The sequence below is a fragment of the Bufo gargarizans genome, chromosome 7 (genome assembly GCF_014858855.1).
Source record: "Bufo gargarizans isolate SCDJY-AF-19 chromosome 7, ASM1485885v1, whole genome shotgun sequence".
Taxonomy (NCBI): Eukaryota; Metazoa; Chordata; class Amphibia; order Anura; family Bufonidae; genus Bufo; species Bufo gargarizans.
Genome location: NC_058086.1, coordinates 13,955,606 through 13,977,599, shown reverse-complemented (window position 1 = coordinate 13,977,599; position 21,994 = coordinate 13,955,606). Strand labels below are relative to the sequence as shown.

General features: G+C 41.8%; 1 protein-coding gene across 8 annotated transcripts in view; it reads right to left on the bottom strand.

Annotated features, from left to right (window-relative positions):
• GRAP2 (GRB2 related adaptor protein 2) overlaps positions 1 to 21,994 on the bottom strand; it is a 281,374-nt gene that overhangs the window by 113,798 nt on the left and 145,582 nt on the right. For 4 of the 8 annotated variants that reach the window (XM_044302038.1, XM_044302036.1, XM_044302043.1 and 1 more), the window contains exon 2: positions 5,031 to 5,116. In XM_044302038.1, coding sequence (XP_044157973.1) covers positions 5,031 to 5,108 — 78 coding nt within the window. In that variant the 5' untranslated portion in view covers positions 5,109 to 5,116. Of the gene's footprint in view, positions 1 to 5,030; positions 5,120 to 21,994 lie in introns of all 8 variants that reach the window. The other 4 variants (XM_044302035.1, XM_044302037.1, XM_044302040.1 and 1 more) reach the window with 1 other exon arrangement.

The window sequence follows — 21,994 nt, the reverse complement described above, 5'->3', positions numbered from 1 at the left end:
GTTTAATTCTTGGTAATGTCACTGTTGTGCTATATTTTCTCCACTTGATGATGATGGTCTTCGCTGTGTTCCATGGTATATCTAATGCCTTGGAAATTCTTTTGTACCCTTCTCCTGACTGATACCTTTTAACAATGAGATCCCTCTGATGCTTTGGAAGCTCTCTGTGGACCATGGCTTTTGCTGTGGGATGCGACTAAGAAAACTTCAGGAAAGACCAACTAGAGCAGCTGAACTTTATTTGGGGTTATTCAGAGGCACTTTAAATGATGACAGGTGTATGCTGACTCCTATTTAACATGATTTTTAATTTGATTGCTTAATTCTGAACACAGCTACATCCCCAGTTATAAGAGGGTGTGCATATTTATGCAACCACATGATTTTAGTTTTTTTGTTTTCTTCCCTCTACCTAAAAGATTTCAGTGTGTTTTTCAATTGGGTGGTACAGTTTATAGGTCACATTAAAGGTGGAAAAAGTTCTGAAATGATTTATCTTTGTCTCATTTTTTTTATATCACAGAAACCTGACATTTTAACAGGGGTGTGTAGACTTTTTATATCCACTGTACATGAGGTTAGCAACTACATGAGCATATCTGTTAAAAACCATTGAGGTTTTGATATCTAACATCCACTATGTTTAGAAAAAAAGATGGTTTCTCCACTGTATATAGTTGTGTGGGAAAAGAATCCGTAAAGCCTGTAATTTATATATTTATATCTCTGCTATTTCTAACTCACAGGGGTTTTACAAGAATTTTATACTAATGAGATATCCTCTAGATAAGTCATCAGTATTTGATCGGTGGGGGGTCCGACACCTGGGACCCCCGCCGGTCAGCTGTTTGTGAAGGCAACAGCACTCACAGTAGTGCTGCGACCTCTCAGCTTAGAGTGAAAAGATAACCAGTACCCTGCTGGTCCACCTCTAGCTTGGATACAGTTGGGCATGGAGACATCCCAATGGTATACTGAGGCACATTTGACAACAGATGTTGCAGTTGGGTCTATAGATCCTGTACACTCTTATATTGCCAAAGCTGGAGTCCCAGCTGTTCCCATAAATGCTCAATTGGTGATAAATCTAGTGATCGGGCAAGCAAGGAAAGTGTGCCACCCAGGGGCGTAGCTAAATGCTCATGGGCCCTGGTAGAAGAGTTCAGCTTGGGCCCCCTTCCCTCAGTGCTTTGTGGCTGGGGGCAGGGAACCACATCCCCTTTGTGCTGCCTGAGGCAAAAATTGAAATAGCATCACCCATGCCAAATTCTTGACCTAACCCCTTCCCTCCAGCCAGAGGTGTAACTTGATCAGCATGCATTTTTTGTAATACTCGTATCATCTCATGTGGCACAAGGGTCTTTGGGCCCCCTCAGGCTCCTGGGCCCAGTAGCGACTGCTACCTCTGCACCCCCTATAGCTACACCCCTGGTGCCATTCTTTCTGATCCTAAACAGAACCTGGATTCGTTGTTAAAGACGATACAGTTCTAGTCCATAGCAGTCCAGGTTTCTCGTTCACAACACCACTGAAAATGAAGGTGATGGTGGCTTTCTGTCAATGGAAGGGCATGTAATGTCTTCAAGAGCACCAAAGATGCATGTCTAGCACTCAATGCTGTCTCACTAAGGGGTACACTTCTCAAAAGTAGCCTCTGAGAGCCTTTCTAGATGTGGTCTCTATCTAATGAGACCACATCTGTAATCATTTACATATCTGCTTAAGACATAACTGCCTACCTAGCTTTGCAGCAATCCAAAATTTCTGAGTGCCTTACTTTTTTGTCAATAAGTGTCTATCTATCTATCTATCTATCTATCTATCTATCTATCTATCTATCTATCCTTAACTACGGTATATCTATAGAGTCATAGCAGCTTTTATAGGGCCCAAGAGTAGGGGGGCCTGCTCAGGTGCATGAATTTAATGGTGGATTTCTGCTATTTCTCACTCCTGTGGGGGTTCTCCATTGTTGGGTCGATCTGATATATGACCCAAATGATTTCTGAAGTAGAAGTGCTGTACTTATGCTGCTGTTTGAGTTTTTGAAGTTCAGTTTACTGGTTAGTAATTGATGAAGAATGGTGAAGGGTTATTCTTGACATTGCTATGGGTCTCTATAAATTCGTATTGCCCTTGTACGTGTTTGGTTTAGGATTCCTTTCATAGACACATACTAACATGGTGACTATATATTATTGCAGTACTTTTTCTGTCTTGAAAAAGAGCTACACAAACTGCTTTATAAATGTTATCATCTTGTGCTAGAGGCTGTCATTAATTGAGACCTTTGGACGATATAGGATGGATGGATGTGAATGTAGTAATCTGAAACTATACTCAACAAGATACTTCTCAAGGACCCTTGCACATCTACAGCGGTTACAATGCAATCTGCCCATGACATCCTGAAAGCTGTGCAGAGAGCCTCCACCATGAGGTGTCAAGGCTTAGTCATCTTACAACTGCTGTCTTACTCATAGACCGATCGGAAGCCACACGCTTGTCTGAAAGCCACAGCCTCCCCAGACGCCAGCTTTGCTGACTGCATGGCTGACCCTGCACGCTCCACTCATGCACAACCTTCTCTACTATAATAAAGGGAACCTTTTAGTTTCTCAGTTATAATAGACACCAGCTTTGGACAGGAATATTAATGACATTATTTATGCAGCTTTTGCCTGGACTAGTGGATATATTAAACTTAACGTGGCTTCAGCTTGGACTTGACAGAAACTCCTGACATGTCTGCTTTATTGAACACCTGTATTCCCCAGAAAATAATTCTAGAAGATGTTGTCTACTTGTTATTCCTCCTGGAAATGTATGAATGAATTGACAACTGGTCATTGATATCGTCTGCAGCTGATACATATACTGTCAGCTCTTTTTCCACCTTTCTTGTAAATCTGGCTTCTCATAATCCAAGTAACACCAGCAGCTTCTTTGTCTGATAAGTGCATCTCAGTCCACACAGCAGGCAAATAACACATCTGGATTTTGCAGATCTGCCACTGAGTAGGGCCATCCACATGACTCCTCATGATGGAAAAAGCTGAGATTTAAATGAATAAAACACAAGTTTTACTCGTTCTCCCCCCCCCCCCCACAAAACGATCAATCTGCTCAGCTCCTCCTGCGCTATAGTACAATGACTGCAGATTGGCAGACTTCTCTTAAATAACCCCTGTTATGTTACCCCATTAAGATACAGTATGTCAATCACTCTTTGCACTCTTTGGAAATCAGCACATCCAAGTCCTACCAGGGCCAGAAAAGTAAAGGGAACCTGTCATGATGAAAATGCAGTGCAATCTGCAGGCAGATTAGCGCAGGAGGTGCAGAGAAGATTGATATATAGTTGTATAGGAAAAGGCTCACTATAACTTGTAAGTCATTTATATTCATGCTCCTTTTGGTCTTTGAGGTCAAGGAGGCGGTCCTATATACATATAGCTGTCAATCACTGATAGGACCGCCTCCTTGACTTAAAAGCCCAGAATGAGCAGGAATTTAAATGACTGAAATACACATTTTATAGAATCTTTTTCCACAATACTATATATCAGTCTGCTCAGCTCCTCCTGTTCTACAACCTGATGTATTTGGCTCACACATTATGTTCAACTTGACAAGTTCCCTTTAAGAAGCTCGGCATGATAGTTGGATAGCTGTTTGTTTGGCCATTCATGCATTCAGTATTGCACTTCTCTTTACCAATTCCCATTGTATTGGTAAATAATTTAATGACAAAACACTACTTTTTTAATTTTTTAAATGAAGCCAGTAAATGCTCTCTTTTTTTTTTTTTTATGGCGTCAACCAACTTTCCACTCCACCTACCCCTTATCCATCCCCTCAAACCTTACAGATGGCAGTATGTAGGGACACCTGAAGCCCGAATAGCCTTAGGTATTCTATTAATCTCTATAGTTCAACAAAGAATTAAAGTAAAAAAAAAAATTGACTACTGTAATAATGGAAAGCAAAAAAAAAATTGAAAAAAAATATTCATGGACGCTGTCCAGAAGAGTTGCAAAACTTTAAATTATTAAAACATAAAAACAACTAAAATGTTTCAAATATAAAATGCACGTTTTGAAGACTGACTGCCTTCTTCCTCAGATACTGGCATCTGAAGGAGAAGGCAGACCGTCTTTGAAACTTCTCGTTCTGTGTGCATTTTATCTTCTTAAAAATCTAGTTTTCATGTTTTCCAAGTTGCACAGTGTCTGTCAATCCTTTTTTATTTTTTGTGACCCTTTGGTGAACCCACGAGAAAGGAGCAGAAGTCTGGTGATATTTCCATCCCAAAACTTTACTGTATTGTGCCAGGATACTGACACAACTCCATTTGGTGAGTGGATTCAGTGCTTTAACTTTTTTACCTATTTACGGTTCCACACATGGAGCGCCTCTTGTGTTTCTAAATCTGATAGCAGAATAGCTACTGTGACATCCTAGCTGTTACTTTGGGACCAATGCTTTAGTGGGACATTTTTGTTATATTCGAGCCTAAATGTTTGAATTAGGGCATGGTTTGGACCTAAAGTACATATTCGTTCTGAAAAGTGAAATGAAAAAAATTACAGTTACAGGACGTCTATGAAGGATTTGATGCCATGTTCCCATGTCTTTTCCAGTGCCTGTATTCTTACAGCTTATGGTTTTCGAAGTACATTGGCTTCATGGATACCAAGTTAGATTTCATATTTCTAGCATAATAAATTTAAAGAAATCTGAAACAATGATATATATGAGACTCACTGAACTTCCATGGCACCGGTGCACAAAGTATTCTGTCTTCTACATTCACATATAATTATTTCCTGGGCAGGCCATGGCAAACTCCTCTCATGTACTGGAAGGATCCCATGGATCTCCAGATTAATATACAACATGTAACCTTAGAAATGATGTGGATGCCCTTACTCCAAGCAATAACTCTTGGCAGAGTGTCCCTTTATATAGAAAGGCTTAGGATTATTATAGTGTAAAAGTACTCAGTATGTAAAGCAATTCTCTCTTACCTTCAATATGTCTCCTTTTTTGAAACTAAGTTCATCTTCCCCAGATGCATTGAACTCGTATAGAGCACGGGCCTCCATCCTCCTCGCTGCTAAGAAGTAACACAGAAAAATTTAGTAAGTCATAAGTAACACAAACCTGCTGTCATGTAAGAGATATTGCTATAATGACATGATCAAACCCAAGCTGGTTTCATTGCAAAACCAACCTTTTCATTTGAGAGAACTGTCCTTACCCAAACCATGCCCATCATTAGCCAGACTTGTCACTGCTACTTTTTAGCTTAATATATTTGCCCCAATTTGGAAAATTTAGCATGGCCTGTGTGCCAGTTTTCTGGATGAAAAAAATATAAATACATTTTGGTGCATATCATTATTTCCTTTCAATTTGCGACTTTTTGAGATTTTCTGCCCCCCAAAAAGTGGATTAGCTTAAAAAAAACTGAAACAGTAATCTAAGGGCTCTAAGTTCACATCTTTGGCACTTAACTCTGGTAGTCTGTTCTGGCAGAGACACAGACTACCTGAGTTACCATATGTGGCATACCTGCCGAATCCCCATTGATTATAATGCAGTGGTATTTGTCTGCCTGGAAGCTGGAATTTATGTTTGGAAAGCTGCCAGATCCCATTATAGTTAATGAGGATCCGGTGGTGCCCTGTGGTATCCGGCTATCCCGAACAGAATACCAGAGTTAAGTGCCAGAGATGTGAACATAGCCGTCGTAGTAAATCTGCTCCGATATGTTTATAGGTAATACTCAATTGCTTGCAACACAAGCACACAATAAAATAGCTAGATTTGATCGGTATACATGTGGAATCATACAGACATATTAGGTATATTTATAAAATCCCACGTTTTATTCAAAACTAAAACAAAAACTAAAATGCATATACATATATACAAAATATAAAAAAAATAAATGTAATCACTGTTGACCATATACTGCCCTTATTCCAATGTGGTTGGATTAAGGCGACTGGGATCTAACAAACACACAATACAACCCAACAAAAAGAAACCCACACCATTAGATAAGAGTTTCCTGCTTTAAGTTTTATCTACTGTAAATGTATTTAATATTACCATTTCCCATAGTTTGTGTGTGAAGGCCCCTTTACATGGGCCAATAATTGGGGCAACCACTTAACACACAGTATTAGGGGGTTAATGGTTATTTTATTTACAGGATGCCTGGAACCCAATGTAAAATCTGTAATAGACGTCACTAACTATAGTACTGCTCAGACTACTTTTTGGGCACCTCATGGTCCAAGGCAACCTTTGCACCCCTGTAGCAACACCCATTGTCAGGTCACACCTTTGCCAGCCATCCTGTAGGTCAGAACTCTCCTTCCCTCTCTCTCTGTATGTCTAGTCCACCTTTTCATCAGCTATCCTGCCTGCCAAGTCACATCTTCACCAGCTTTCCTTATGCCACTCCTTCACCAGTTCTTATACAGGAAACTCCTTTCCCATCTTTCCTATATACCAGTCCACTATTTTCCCAGCTTTGCTGTCTGGTTTGAAGGGCTCTTGACAATGGCCCCAGTTTATGCCACTGTCACATCTTCGATGCAAACTCTGGCAGTCTGTTCTGGTGGAGGACCAGTCTAGCAGAGTTCAATGTATCTGGCATTGCCATACCACCATGCACCACCGGATCCCAATTCACTATTCTAGCCAGGATCAGACTGCTTTCCGACATGTATGCCAGTTTTCGTACGAAAGCAAAAAAGTGTAGTATTTTTTTGTCCAGCTGAAATCCAGCATATATGCCAGATACAGTGACTGGAACAGAGTGTTGGAGTTCACAACGCAGATGTGCACCCAGCCTTACTGATTCCGAAAACCAGTCCTGCTTGTAACAGTGAATGGAAGTACTTTATACATATGCAAATATAACATTTGTTGGCAGTCATTTAAACAAAAAAATAGCACAGTCAAACAATTGATTTTAACAGCCCACATTGGGAAGCATGTTAATCATAGAGAACCGGCCAACTGTCCTATAATGTAACATAATAGAGTAAGAGAAAGATGCCAGTCAATTCAGATCTAAAAATATATTAATATTAGGAAAGTAAAATAATAAGGTTCCTTGGGTTGGTGCCAATTTACTATAAAGAAAGAGAGAAAGGATTCCAGGGGAAGGAATAGTATTGACTAGTCTGCTCTGTAGGCATGCTAGCTATGAGTTATCTATGCAAGTATGGAAAGTGAGCTAGACAATTATTCATGCAAGAAGTGTGTAACCCCAAAACATTGAAAACAAAACTGGGAAAAAAAAGTTTTCCTACTTAAGCCTTACATAGTAACATAGGGGCACATTTATTAAGACCGGCCTCTACATAACTTCGGCGGATCCTTCTAAATGTAAGACAGCTTCCAAGCTGTCTAAGGCCTCATGCACACGACCACAACGGTCGTGTGCATGAGGCCTTAGACAGCTTGGAAGCTGTCTTACATTTAGAAGGATCCGCCGAAGTTATGTAGAGGCCGGTCTTAATAAATTAGCCCTTATGTTACTATGTAAGGCTTAAGTAGGAAAACTTTTTTTTCCCAGTTTTGTTTTCAATGTTTTGAGGTTACACACTTCTTGCACGTGCATCCACGTCGGTTCCGTCATTTTTCACAGTTTAGCGGAGGTCCCATTAATTTCTATCGAGCTGTGAAAAAAAAAACTGATAGTACTCCGTTTTTTCTCCGTGTCCATGATCCGTGATTCCAGTCCGTCCCAAAAATATAACCTGTCCTATTCTTATCAGTGGAAAAGTCCGTAAAAAAAAACGGATGCACACCTGGTATGTCATCCGTGTCCGCGTCTGTGTCCGTTTTTTTTCTACAAGACCTTGGTGTAATAAAATTACACTTTTCATTAACCTTCCTTCTTTTCCCCCTGTCAGACAAAAAAAAAGGAAGACACAAGGAAACACAACTGAAGCAAAATCGGACACGGACCACTGAAGCCAAATCACTGACAGTGAAAAAACACTGTCGTGTGCATGAGGCCTTACATGTAGACCATTTTCTACGCCTAAAACAGGCGTAGAAAATGGTATATGAGACGGGCCTGCCGACCCCTCCCATTCCCTGTCTTTGCCACGCTCACTTTTTTAGACCTGGTGTGAGCAGGGAGAAGTCACAGATTGCCGCACAAAGGTCCTAATTTAGGCATATTTCTGTTTCATAAATGACCCCCATAGTTTTTAAGGCTGAACAAAGACATACTTCCATACATTTCAGCCTGTTGACCTGCAAAGTTGATCCAGAGGAAGGCAGAAAACCTTCATGAGGTAGAAGCCAATTTTCCTAATTTTAAGGGAAAAAATTCCTTCCCGACTCCAATCAGGCAATTAGAATAACTCCCTGGATCAACGACCCCTCTCTAGTAGCTATAGCCTGTAATATTATTACGCTCCAGAAATACATCCAGGCCCCTCTTGAATTCCTTTATTGTATTCCCCATCACCACCTCCTCAGGCAGAGAGTTCCATAGTCTCACTGCTCTTACCGTAAAGAATCCTCTTCTATGTTGATGGAGAAACCTTCTTTCCTCCAAACATAGTGGATGTTAGATATCTAAACCTCAATGGTTTTTAACAGATATGCTCATGTAATTGCTTACCTCATGTACATCTTCCCTACACTTTTTTTTTATTAACACTCTCCTGACGCGTTTTATTTACGTATACAAATAACACTGGTTTGTTCCCATCCTGTATGTGGCATTTCCTTTTCCTGTATCCAACAAACCCACGATGCACTTCTTTCTCTGTCACGGCTCCAGTACCACCTCTAACAACACCCAGCAAGTTTTTTAGCTCATCCCACCCAGCTAGTTACATAGACACTCCCCTATAACTGCCCCGTCCATGGAGACAGCATCACAGGAAATAAGAAAGAGCTGCATGAACGTGATCATGTGACCGCAGCCCTGGACAGAATACGGGAACAATAACGAGAAATACATTACAAAATTAAAGCTACCTTCATAAATGATTACTTTAAAGGATGTTGATGCAAACCAGAAAAGACTACTTTCACATCTGTGCTTTCCGCTATTGAGATCCATCATAGGATCTCAATAGCGGGGGAAACACTTCAGTTTTGTCCCTATTCATTGTCAATAGGGACAAAACTGAACTGAAGGGAATGGAGTGCTCCAGAATGCATTCCGCTCCATTGCGTTCCCACGACGCACACAAAAGAGCTGCAAGCAGAGTTTTTGAGTGCGTCCTGGGATGCGGAGCAAGACTGATCCATCATGACTCACAATGTAAGTCAATGGGGACGGATCAGTTTTCTCTGACACAAAAGAAAACGGATCCGTACCCATTGACTTACAATGGTTTTAGAGACGGATCTGTCTTGGCCATTTTAGAGATAATACAACTGGATCTTTTCATAACGGATGCAGACAGTTGTATTATCATGACGGAAGCCTTTTTGCTGATCCATGATGAATCCAGCAAAAACTCAGCAGACGTGAATGTAGCCTAAGCAAGATCTTTATACCAACCTTATTTATACAAAGCAAATACTTCACCTCCAAACTTAAATGGCACTGCACTTTCAGTAAACTATTAATGTGTCATAGGGACATCAAAAGTTTATATTGGATCTCTAGAAAGAGGGGAGAGAAGTGCTAACTTAGCTCATTCTTCTCACTGCAGGACAAGAAGCGAGATGGACTCATCAAAAAGTCTATGGGTCCTTCTCGCTCCCAACTCGTTCAGCGAGGAGAGAGTGTGCACTAAGAATTTGCTTCTTTCCCTTCATTCTAGAGACGGGTGAAGCTCATTCATCATTTTCTACGCCTGTTTTAGGAAGCTGGCTTACATTTAGACTGGTGCTGGATATAGCTAAGTTATGTAGAGGCCGGCGCCTCCACGTGACAACTGTGGATCCACCACCAGCGCAGGGGCTTAATAACACAAATGCCAGTCTTAATAAATGACCCCCATAATGTTTTAAGCATAAATATGCTGCAGAAAGGTCTAATCCTTCTGAAAGCTGGGAGATGGTATCACTGATAGTATTGAAACATGTCATACATCACATATATCATAGATGAAATTCCTAAAATAGATTGCTTTATAATTGTTTTTTACAAATTTGCGTTTAAAATATGCAAGTGATTTTTTGCAAAGGCAACTGATGCACCTGTGTGACTACAGTGGTTGCACACCCCCTAAGGACAGTGCTAACCTACACAAAAAGTCTACACATGGAAAAAATGATGCCTTCACATTGCCTCAGATACATGAAATCTTCAATCATGGCTTTATGGCTTCGTGTGGACAAACTTACTATTCAGTAAATGTTTACATGTAGTTGTGATTATCAGTTTATGTCTAAACTTTCTCATTGAGCATACAAAACTTGAGGCTTAAAGGGTTTTTCTGGGATTTAAAGTTTGATGACTTACCCTTAGGATAGGTCATCCATATGTGATCGTTGGGGGTACAACTCCTGGTGCTCCCATTGATCAGCTGTTGGAAGGGGCTGTAGAGCTTGGACAAGAGCTGCAGCCTCTCCCTTGGCCTGTGATGTCACATTCATCGGCCACATGGCTTTCCTGTAGCTCATTTCCATTCTAGTGAATGGGATTGAACTGGAATACCAAACACAACCGCTATCCAATGTATGGCACTGGGCTTAGTATCCCATGAAGTGGCCGCAGCCCCTTCAAACTGCTAATCATCAGGGGTGCTGGGAGTCAGACCCCCATGAATCAAATATTGATGACCTATCCTGAGGTCTTTAGTATTTAACTCCTAGAAACCCCTTAATGTTAGAAGTTTTTTTTTGTCTTTTTTTTGTTTTCATTTACTCTAAGAGCTCTAGTAAGATCCACCAGACTGAGGAGTGTAGCTACTAACTCTACTTTCACAGATGTTTCTTCTTGTGGCCTATTATTGCACCTGTTTTGCAGCAGGAGGATGAGAAAGGGGTTAACCCATGCTCCTGTTGCAATATGTAGAACCTGGCTTTCGGCTAGTTTCCATTCTGCCAGAGAATCTGTCATGGGAGAGTTTCTGAAAAAAAGCTCTTTATTTTGTATTCAATTTGTTCCGAAAATGTTTTAAGAACGTTGTCCCCTTTCATTAGGGGATGAGTATATTTGCCTGAGCCTGGGGGCTCAGCAGCGATCCAGTCAAACGCCTGGTGCCTGATTAAACAACCATTACTGGCGTCTATTTTCTTCCTTATTCCCCCCCCCTCCTTTTTCGCATGACTTCTCCAGAAATGTATTTGTGCTCATGAGGACAGCCGGATCCTTTCCCCTGGCTTTGATTAAGAGGCTGAGAAAAGAACGGTTAATGAGCGTGCCCTAACGAGCACTGATCAGTTTGCTCTGAAAACCTGATGTGTGCACGCTTCACTGAGCCCTCAATGTCTGAGCGAGCTGAAAATGAAAGATTAAAAGGGGTGGGTTTATATAACGACGAACAAAGCCCTTGCTGCTCTGTGTGAAACAGTGCTTACAATACAATAAGGTCCATTTATCAAGCCAATTGTTATGCTGAAATGATAAAGAGCTAATTAATCAAGGTATTCAATTCTAAATATTTCATCTGTCATTTTTTATTACAATTTGGTGCCCTGGTTGGTAACAGAAAGGGGAATATGGTACTTGTATTTATCAGGCACCACATTTAGAGAATGCATTTTAAGAATCAGTACCATTCCTAATGGAAATATAGGGCTGAATTGTCTAGCCCAGGCAGAGTTTAGTATAGTGCAACCTTATGATTTTTTTTTTAATTCCTTTGCTTGCTAATATATTCTTATATCAATTGGAGCTCTACTTTTCTGATACAAAGCTCCAAATCTCTTGCTAAACGAAAAAAACGAACAAAAAAAAAAAACTGGCTATCTGCAGCCGCCACTAGGGGGAGCTTACTGCATACTATGAATGAATTGAAACTCAATAATGTTGTCACATCTGAGGATGGGGGAAACTCTCAGCCGTGCGATGATCAGAAGATGTCCGGTCGCTACTCGGCCAGGACAACAGAATTAGGGAGCAGGTCACCTCCTATTGCGTCCCTAACACTGACCCTGTCTCCTAGCCGTATGAGCCGACCCTGATGGTGGGAGGGCTCATACTCTGTAACCTAATAGTCCCTACAAGCCCTCACCATGTCCCTGAACTAGATGCAGGGTAAGGCACGGAGAAACAGGAGTCTCACTGGCCAAGCAGCAGGGAGAAGGGGAACATGAACAGACCTATGAATATGACAGGTGAACCAAACAGTTCCACACTAACCTGCCACAGCCTTGCTGACTGGAACCCATGCTCAGATACGCTGTCCACACAAACATTAAGAAGACAGCACACACATAAGAACACACAGGAACCAGGACATCCATAGCTGAAATTAAACCAAAAGCAAAAGACATCAATTTAACATCAGGGATTCGGTTTTATGACCAGAAGGGTGGCCCTTACTGGACGGATGGTAACAGGATACCAGGAGAACGACTCCAACAACATGCCTGGAGTACCCCTCCGACTACTGATCACAGCAGAGGCTAAATAGCCCATGTAGCCACACCCACACACAGACACACCCAGTTCCAACACAAGGCAAGGGAAGACAGCAACTTAAAGGGGAATACACACACAATAAAGCCCGTGCACACCAGACAAGGAAAGTGCACACATATAAACACACGTTTCCATGGGCAACCGCATGCATACACAGTGAGCAGCCCAGCAACCAGCTCCAGCTCCAGCTGCTACACCGCCAAACTATGTTGCCAACGGCAACCACACGTGAGGCAATCAAACCCAAAGCCCTCACCTGTGGTTGACAACACAGAACAAACCGCTGACAACCGCATGCGACCACAAGAGTCACGACCATAACCATGGTCGTGACAAATGTAGACTGTATTCAGTAGGTTTCTAAGCTCCCTCTAAGGGTAGCTACCCTAACTCTAGTATCATGTATGAGATATGAAACTTGAGGACCAAAGTCTAGGTGCAGCGTCCCACATATGTGTGTAAATGGGACACTTTAAACATTTGAATATATATGTATTTAATTGCAATGTATGGTATTTCCTTCTATCAGACTGGCAATGTAATTTGCACCCATTCGCCCCTAGGTGGTGCTGGCACCACATAATACATATAGCTTGGGTGTGTCTAGACAGGAAGTTAGTTAGGAGTTAGTGAGAGGAGGAGAAGCAAGTTCATGGAGGAGAGAAACGGGCATCGTTCAAAATGTAGTCTGCTATTTCTACCCCTTGGTCATGGCCAGGCTAAGGGAGTACACCTAACATTGATCTACAGCAGCAAAGCAGAAGACAGTAAGTCTATGTCTGGATATGGGGACAGACTAGTCAGAATAACAGCTAACCTCGGCTTATGACCTCATTAGCACAAGTGCCTGAGAGCAACTTTTCGAGCGCCAGGACACAAATGGACAGTTAGTGCGCAGAATTGTTGACTCTTTATCACTAACTAAACCTTCCAGGGTAGTAGTGAAAACCAAAAATCTTTTCAGAATAGTATCCTGCAAATGATGTGGTAGAAGTGTTTGCCTGCCACGAGGGGGGCGCCCTTATTGGATAACTCACAAATACCATATTCAGTACCAGAGTGCTAGAGTTGGAACTTAAAGTAATTCCTCAATTTTCCTGTAAAGTATCAGTGTTAGAAGAATCCCTCCATTGACAACTGCCACTACCTGATCATAGGATTACCAGTGAACGTATTGTTACTTATGCTATACAAAAAGCTTTTCATTGATGAACTGTACCAACTGTCCAGAGACTATTGATTCTTCAGTAAATGTTCAACTGGTTTACAACAACCGACTCCTCATTCTTACTACTACTCTCAACATTTGCACCTTACGGTGCTGGCGTCACAAACACAGGGGCCCAGCCACCAAAGCACCTAACACCAATTACCATCAAGGGCACCTCAACCAACATCTGGCTGGTGTTCCCTGCAACCGAGAGTGCCGCGGAGGATTTCGTGCTGTCCTCCCATCTACTGTACGCCTGCCCAGGGAGGCGTCTGCTAACCGTGAGTACATGAACTATCGGCCCACCGTGAGCCTCACGTGTTTTCCCCTGTAGTTTGGTAGCTTTACATAAGTGCTATAAATATAAATTAGGAACTTATCAGCCCAGAATTGTGGACCTAAAATGACATTGTACTAAAGGTAGACGCTCACTTTAATGAGGTATTGTAGGATTTTAAAGGGGTTCGGGCTTTTAATATTGATGACCTATCCTCAGGATAGGTCATCAACATCAAATCGGCGGGGGTGTCAGACCCCCGCCGATCAGCTGCATGAGGAGATGTGCAGTGCGCACGTGCCGTCTCTCATCTCTATTCCTATTCCTGCTGGCTGCTACTTTGCCATAGACATAGCAGCAGCAGGAAGGGAGATGGGAGACAGCACGTGCACACTGCATGCGTCGTCTCCTCATACAGCTGATCCTGAGGATAGGTCACCAATATTAAAAGCCTGAAGAACCCCTGTAATATTGTTGGCCTATCTTCTATTTACACAGCGCTGTCCATGGTGTAGTGGAAGGAGTTGGTAACTGCAGCACTGCTCCTATTGAAGCGCAATAGAATAGCGCTGCAGTTACAATCTCCGTCCACTATTGGCAGAAGTTCGCACTGGAGCTACTCTGAAACAGCTGATTGGCGGAGGGGTGGGGTGTTGGATGCGTGCCAGTTTGATATTGATGGTCTATCCTCAGGATAGGCAATAAATATTAAAATCCTCAAAAATCTCTTTAAATTGCGTTGTAATTTATCAATGCAACTATATTTTGAATGTATCTTACACTACTTTTTATAGTTTATTTATTTAAAGAAAGTCTGTTGTCACGATTTTGCATATTAAACAAAGCATAATGTCTGGTTGGGTTTGCAGAAAGTATTAAAACTAAACCTTTATTATGTTAATTTGTTGCTACATTCCCCAAAAAAGAGCTTTGTTTCACTATATGCAAATGAACTGTTCGCTGGCACGGGATGGGGCCCTAGCCCCTTGGTTGCCCAGCTGCTGCTGAACATGGGAAGCACCTCTCCTCCCCTTGGTTGATTGACAGGTGTCTGAATTTTGCTCTCACCTGGCCCTGCAATCTCACTCTTCCTTGGTTTAATATGCAAACTTGTGATTACACACTCCCTTTAAAGGGTTTGTGCCATTACCATAAACCTATCTGTAAACTTAAGATGTATGTGCAATATCCCAGACCTGGGGGTATCTGCAAAGTATGGTTTGTTATGTATTGTTTATAATGTTATGCCATGTTTGGGATAGTTAACCCTATTCCAGATGTCAACCATATTTCATCTTCAAAACTATGACTTTTACATTTAGCAGAGTTACCAGCAACCACAGTTATCCAGACTCTGCTGCAGGTAAGGGACTACGGGTTCAGACACTCATCACCTGGATCACATCCAGGCATTTTCACAAGTGGACACCTACAGCCACAAGTGCAAGCTTACAGCTGTTAGCCAGAAGTCCAAGTGTACAAACTACTGCTGGATGTAATACACGTTAATTCTTTTACTTCTGATTTCTTATTCCACCTTTCCACTGCACCAATCATATAAAATCTCATCAGGGTCACTACCTCTCCCATCGTCTACACTAGCTTCTCAGGGCCTCACTACATTAGAAACACTAAATATTTCCCTCCCATAGCCCCCTGTCCATGATTTGTTTTGAATTCCTGTTGCTTTAGGTAACTTCCACCTCAGGTATGCTGCTAATGGTGGATAACTGGATACTCTTGCGCAGATTGTAGTTATGCTGCTTTCTCTTCCTAGCTACTCCGCTGTGTGCAGTGTGTTTGCTGCACATGCGCGGCCCAGATGTCTGCTCATCTATCGTCTCTTCAGCCTGTTCTCTGGTATCATACTTTCAGCCTGCTCGCTGCAGGAATATGGGGGGGGGAAACAGAGACTATACAACTAGGTAAATGTGCAATCAAAAATATGGTCTATGGCAATTCAAGGGAACCTGTCACCTCAAAAATGCATCTACACCCGCCAGCAGTACCTCATAATAGCCCGCAGCCTGTTAATAATTATATGTTTCATCCTGTTTCATCCTGTTGTCCGATGCTGCCAAAACACAGTTTTATTCTCCATCAGCGCTATGGTGCCGGCCAGCTTGAATTCAAGGGGTCAGCGGCCTCCTTGCTTCAAGTCAAGGTAACCACACCCCATAACTGTCCCCTCTTGCCTGAGAGTGACCGCCTGAGTGCGGCCGCGATTTCCCAAGTCGTGCACTCTGTAGTAATGCGCTATCCCATCTCCTGCTGCCGCTGTTAGCCGCGGTTAGAGGGCGTGGTTACCTTGACTTGAAGCAAGGAGGCCACTGACCCCTTGACTTCAAGCTGGCCGGCACTATAGCGCTGATGGAGAATAAAATTTACGCAGCATCGGACAACAGGATGAAACATATGATTATGAACAGGCTGCGAGCTACTATGAGGTACTGCCGGCGGGTGTAGATGCATTCTTGAGGTGACAGGTTCCCTTTAAGATTCATGTTTATCGCACAACCCCTTTAAAGGGGTTGTACAGGCAGCATATATTGATTGCAGGGGTCTGACACCCAGTACCCTCACCGATCAGTAGTGATGAGCGGCAGGGGCAATATTCGAATTCGCGATATTTCACGAATATTTGGGCGAATATTCGCCATATATTCGAGAATTCGCGAATTCATGATCTCCAGGTATTATTTTCTTGATTGCGAAAATTCGCATAAAATTCGCATACAAATTTTCGCATAAAAATTTGCATGAACTGGTATTTTCACAAAAATCTAATATTCGCAATTACGAATATATTTTGCGAAATTCGAAATATTTGCGAATTCTCGAAGTGCCGATATTCGCGATTAAAATTTGCAATTCGAATATTCGTGATCAACACTACCGATCAGCTGTTTGAAGAGGAGGTGGCTCTCCATGCTTTATAGATTGTTACCATTTACCTCAGTCTCTGTCACCAGAAGGGATTGCAAGTTAATTTCCCAGTAGGGACTGATATTGCTCTCACTCATCCCCATACAGGATCATTGTTTCTGGGCAGCAGATCGCTGTTTAGACAGCGCGATCTGCTACCCAGAAACGATAATCGGTGTTCCCGCACGAACAGGATCACCCAATAAATAAGCGTTTCGCTCGTTCATCAGGTGATCGGTGGAACATTTAGACAGGCAGATTGTTAGGAACGAGCATTCGCAGGAACATTTGTTCCTGATAATCTGCCTAAGGCTTCTCAGTTCAGCCCCAATGCATTCTGAATGGATAAGGATCTGTTCAGAATGGATCAGTTTGGCTGCGTTTGGTCTCCGTTCCGCTTTTTGAGGGGAACACCAAAACTCTGCTTGCTGAGCCAAACGGATTCGTCCTGACTTACAATGTAAGTCAATGGGGACGGATCCGTTTTCACTGACACAATATGGTGCAATTGAAAACGGATCCGTCCCCCATTGACTTTCAATGTAAGTCAAGACGGATCCATTTTGACTTAGACTTTTTTTTTATGAATAATGAACGGATACAAGCGTTTGCATTATCGGTGCGGATCCGTCTGTACAGATACAAGACATATCTGTAACACCCCAGAGCTGTGTTACTAAACTCTTCCACCCCACTACTATCTGTTAAGATAGTTTACCTTGTCATCTGATATGATTTTACATTATGTCATTCACAAATGTGCATAAACCATGTTAAGTGTCACTAATGTTGTATTTTCCATGTTCACCAGCAGGTGGCAGCAATGGCTGGGTAAGGAGTTAGCTACAGTTTAGTACATCTAAGCTGGAATAGTTCATTCCAGCTTAGCTCCCCCTCTGTGGAGGTGTGGACTATTCCCACAACCTACACCCTGGGTGGAGAAAGAAGTTATTAAGGAGTGTAGCCCACCCCTGCTAGGGGTAGGGTGTGTGTATTAGGAGCTCGTGATATAGGGAACAAAGCCAGGACCAAGTCTCGTGCTGAGACGATCAAATCCCCAGCCTGAGCCCTGCAGCCTCAGCTGGATAAAGCAAGCAGATAACCTCCAGTTCCAGGAAGAAAACATACCCTGAGACGATAACTGAGTAAAGTCCAGAGACCCAGGAGAAGACATATTCCTCCTCAGCTAGTCAGTCCCCATAAAGCAGAAGATAGAAAGAGAGTGCAGAAGCCAAATTCCTGCCACATGTTTAGAGCTACAAAGCAGACGTCCTTTCCTGCAAGCTCCAAGTTGATAGAGCAGAAGATAAATTCCTGCCAACCATTGCTAAAAGCCTGTTGGGACCTAAGACCAAAGCTGTACATTGCTTGGATACGAGTTACTCTCAGTAAAGACTAGTTTGAACTTTACCAAAAGTCTGGATATAAATTTCTTCTGCAAAATCCCTCTATTACTCCTATTGCAAGTGAGCCAGGAGTCCAGCCGTACCCAGGTAGGAGACACCGTTGACACCATTATCACCACCTATAGAGACATTATAGGCCATTGTACCCATCTGGCATTCCTACTCTGGGATGTGAGTTATAACACCTTTGAAGGGCCCTGTGATTGTACCCTGCGCATGCTACAATTGGTGTCACTACAAATACTGAACATTTTTAACCACCCGTTCCTGGCCACTGCAGATCCGCACCGAACGCAGGTGTGAAAGTAGCCTTACAGTGCCTGCCTTCAGTGATTTGCTCAGTGTTTGGTCAGTGATTTCCCTCAGTGATTGTGAGATAAAACCAGGTGCCACTCAAAAACACAGAGCAGATGCAAATCATTCTATTATACCTCATCTCTGTTTAGGCTCCAATCCTCGTTTTGGCTAAAACTAAGTGAAATCAGTGATCGAACGCTAACAAAACACCAGGGGCGTACTGTCAATGGAGGCAGGCCACGCACTGGCTATGGGGCCCCTGTGTTTTGGGGGACCGGGCAGGCTACATGGCTCCATCACCTATCCGACCTGAAAACATGCTGCTCGCAGACAAATATGGGCCCACGTCCTCCTCCTGATTCCTCCCTTCCTCCTTGCCACCTGACCTCCGCTGTGGGTTCTGCCGAGGTGAAGATTTTCAGGAGTCCTGAAAGCAATGTGAGAGCCCATCCATCTTCAGTGCAGCCTGTGGCTGACACCCTGTGACCTGCCAGGACACTGGATGCTGGAGCGTGTGTATTGCAAAAAGTTAAAGGTTCCCCTGACTCAGCCAGCACCCAGCAAACGTAACTGCAGCAGTCTGCACATTGTGTGTGGCTTCCACTAGTAGTAATAGTTTACTATAAGTGCAAGGCACAAATCATCTCTGCCATAGACATATTACAACCCTTCCCTAGTAGACACAGCACCTCCCATAGAAATACAACCCCTCCTGCACCCACTTATGCAAGCGCGATGCATTCCCTGCCTCTCATTAATAGCCTATTTCTAATTAGGCAATGGTGGGCAGGAATTGATCCTCGCCCTCAGACCTAGCAGCATACTGCGCCATCAGCTGTTGGTGTAGCACGCTACTTCAACTGTCAGGACTGAAGCTACTGCTAAGTCCACCAGTTAACCCTTACAATGCTATATGTGGGTCTGCAAAAATAATACATGTAATTGTTTGAAAAAGCACAAAAAACACTAAATACACTTTTCTCAATTAATGCAGTTTTCTTCATCAATATTACCCTAACATTCCACACCCTCAGTAATCATCTGTAATAAATGTACTTTTTATTGGGAGGGTGGCCCCCATTCTGAGTTTTGCTATGAGGCCCCATGATTTCTATGTACACCCAGTATTCTACCAACAAAGCTTGGAATCATCCAAATATTAACATTGGTTGATCCAGTGAAACTTTTTCCAGATCCTTTACAAAACATCCAGTGTCCATATTCACATGTTAGACTCTTTCAAAAGTGTAACGGGGGCTTGAGCAGAAATAATGGTCTAAAGAATACCACCCAAGAAGTGGTATAAAGAAGGCAAAGGAATATAACAAAGGGCCAAATCATCATAGTGTGAGCCACTGTGATAAATATGGTGCATCTTCTGATATCCAGGGCTAAGTTTTTTTTTTATTTTTATTACATTTTTATTCAGACTCAATCACTCAACATCAGACAACGAAATCTGGTAACATTACTCAGGACAATACAAAAAATAATAAAAAATAATGATAAAACCAGAATTAGTTAGAAAAGAGTAAGAAGAACAGTAGAACATATCCATCCAAATAAGACTAATTCATCCACCTTTCCCTTCTTACAATGCATTTGGAAAATCTTCAGACCCTTTCACTTTTTCACATTTTTTTTTAAAATTTCAAAATATTTTATTTAACATTTTTTAAATACAGACCAATATAAAAAAATTTCAGTAATCAAAAACATTATTTTATCGCTGAACCCCCCCAACCCCCACCCCAACCCAGACTGAGAGAGGAGAAAGAAAAAAAAAAAGTTAGACAATAGTAAACCAATTATTCCATATTTCTCTACAACCATCTTTTTTTCCCCTATTATCCTTGATAATCCTTTCCAAGTGCTTGTCCACTTTCCTTGGTCTCAAATGATTAACACCCCCCAAAATACGGGCCACAAAATCTCCGTATATCTGCAGTCCCATAACTTTCTCAATAATGTTTGCGATATCAGTCCAATATCTAAATAATTTTGGACATCTCCAAACCAAATGGACCAGCCCTGCTTGTTCTTCCCTGCATCTCGGACAGTGTATCTGTCGCTCTTAGTCGCATTTTAATGACAGGGATACGATGGGAAACCATATGTGAGGCTTTCGACGAAACCAGAGACCTACTATTAAGAACATCCTCCCGTTGCTCATTTGATAGATCTGGAATATCTTTTTTCCATTTAGCTTTTACTTTTAATTTTATCTTTTATCTTCATCAGAAGTTTATATCTCCTTGACACAGAACACCTGACCTTTCCATCCCTGAGAAACTGACCAACCTCCTCTGAGAATATATTTTTATAGCTCTCAATATCGACTACCGACTTAATTGCCGCCCTCATTTGCAAGTATTTAAATCGATCTTTATTTGGGATCCCAAACTCACCGGACAGCTCTCAAAATCCTTCAACCTATCACCTTCAAATATATGTGCTACCAAACTTACCCCTCTACCCTCCTAATCTATATATTGTTTAATCTTATAAACATCCCATAAAGTTATATTATCCCAGAGTGGAGTGAATTCTAAAGAACCTTTTATACCCATTATATTTTTTTTACCTCTCTCCAAATATAATCCATCAGACTTAATATCCGATTATCCGTGCTAATCTTACCCAATAAACCCGACTCCAACAACTCCAGTAAACTATTTTGTTTAAATTTAATCCCCATTTCCATTAAATATCCTCTCAAAAAAGTACTTATTTCAATCTCTTTAATATCTCCACACAATTTGGAAGAGCTAATCCATCCAGCTTATCAGGCAACTGAAGTATATATTTTTTTAATTTAGATACCCCACCTTCCCAAATAAATTCCCTTGTCAAACTATCTAAGTCAAAAATATATTTTTGGGCAATGCAATTGGAGCATTCTGTAATATATATAACACCTTGGGGAGGGAGACCATCTTTATTAGATTAATTTGAGCCATCATTGATAATGGCAATCTATTCCCTATATTGATCTTCCTCCTCAATTCCTTAAAAAGAGGGACACGATTTAATTCCACATAATCTTCCATCTTTCTTGAAATATTAAGACCTAAGAATTTAAAACGCTCTCTTTTTTTTTTAACTACGTGCACACCATAATCGTTCCTCAACTCTTCATCCCCTAATAACATCAAGTGTGATTTCTCCCAATTTATTTGCAATCCAGAAAATGTACCAAATTGTGTGATAATGTTCATTATTATACCTAAATCCACTTCCGTATTACCTAAATACAACAGAATATCATCTGCATACAACATAATTTT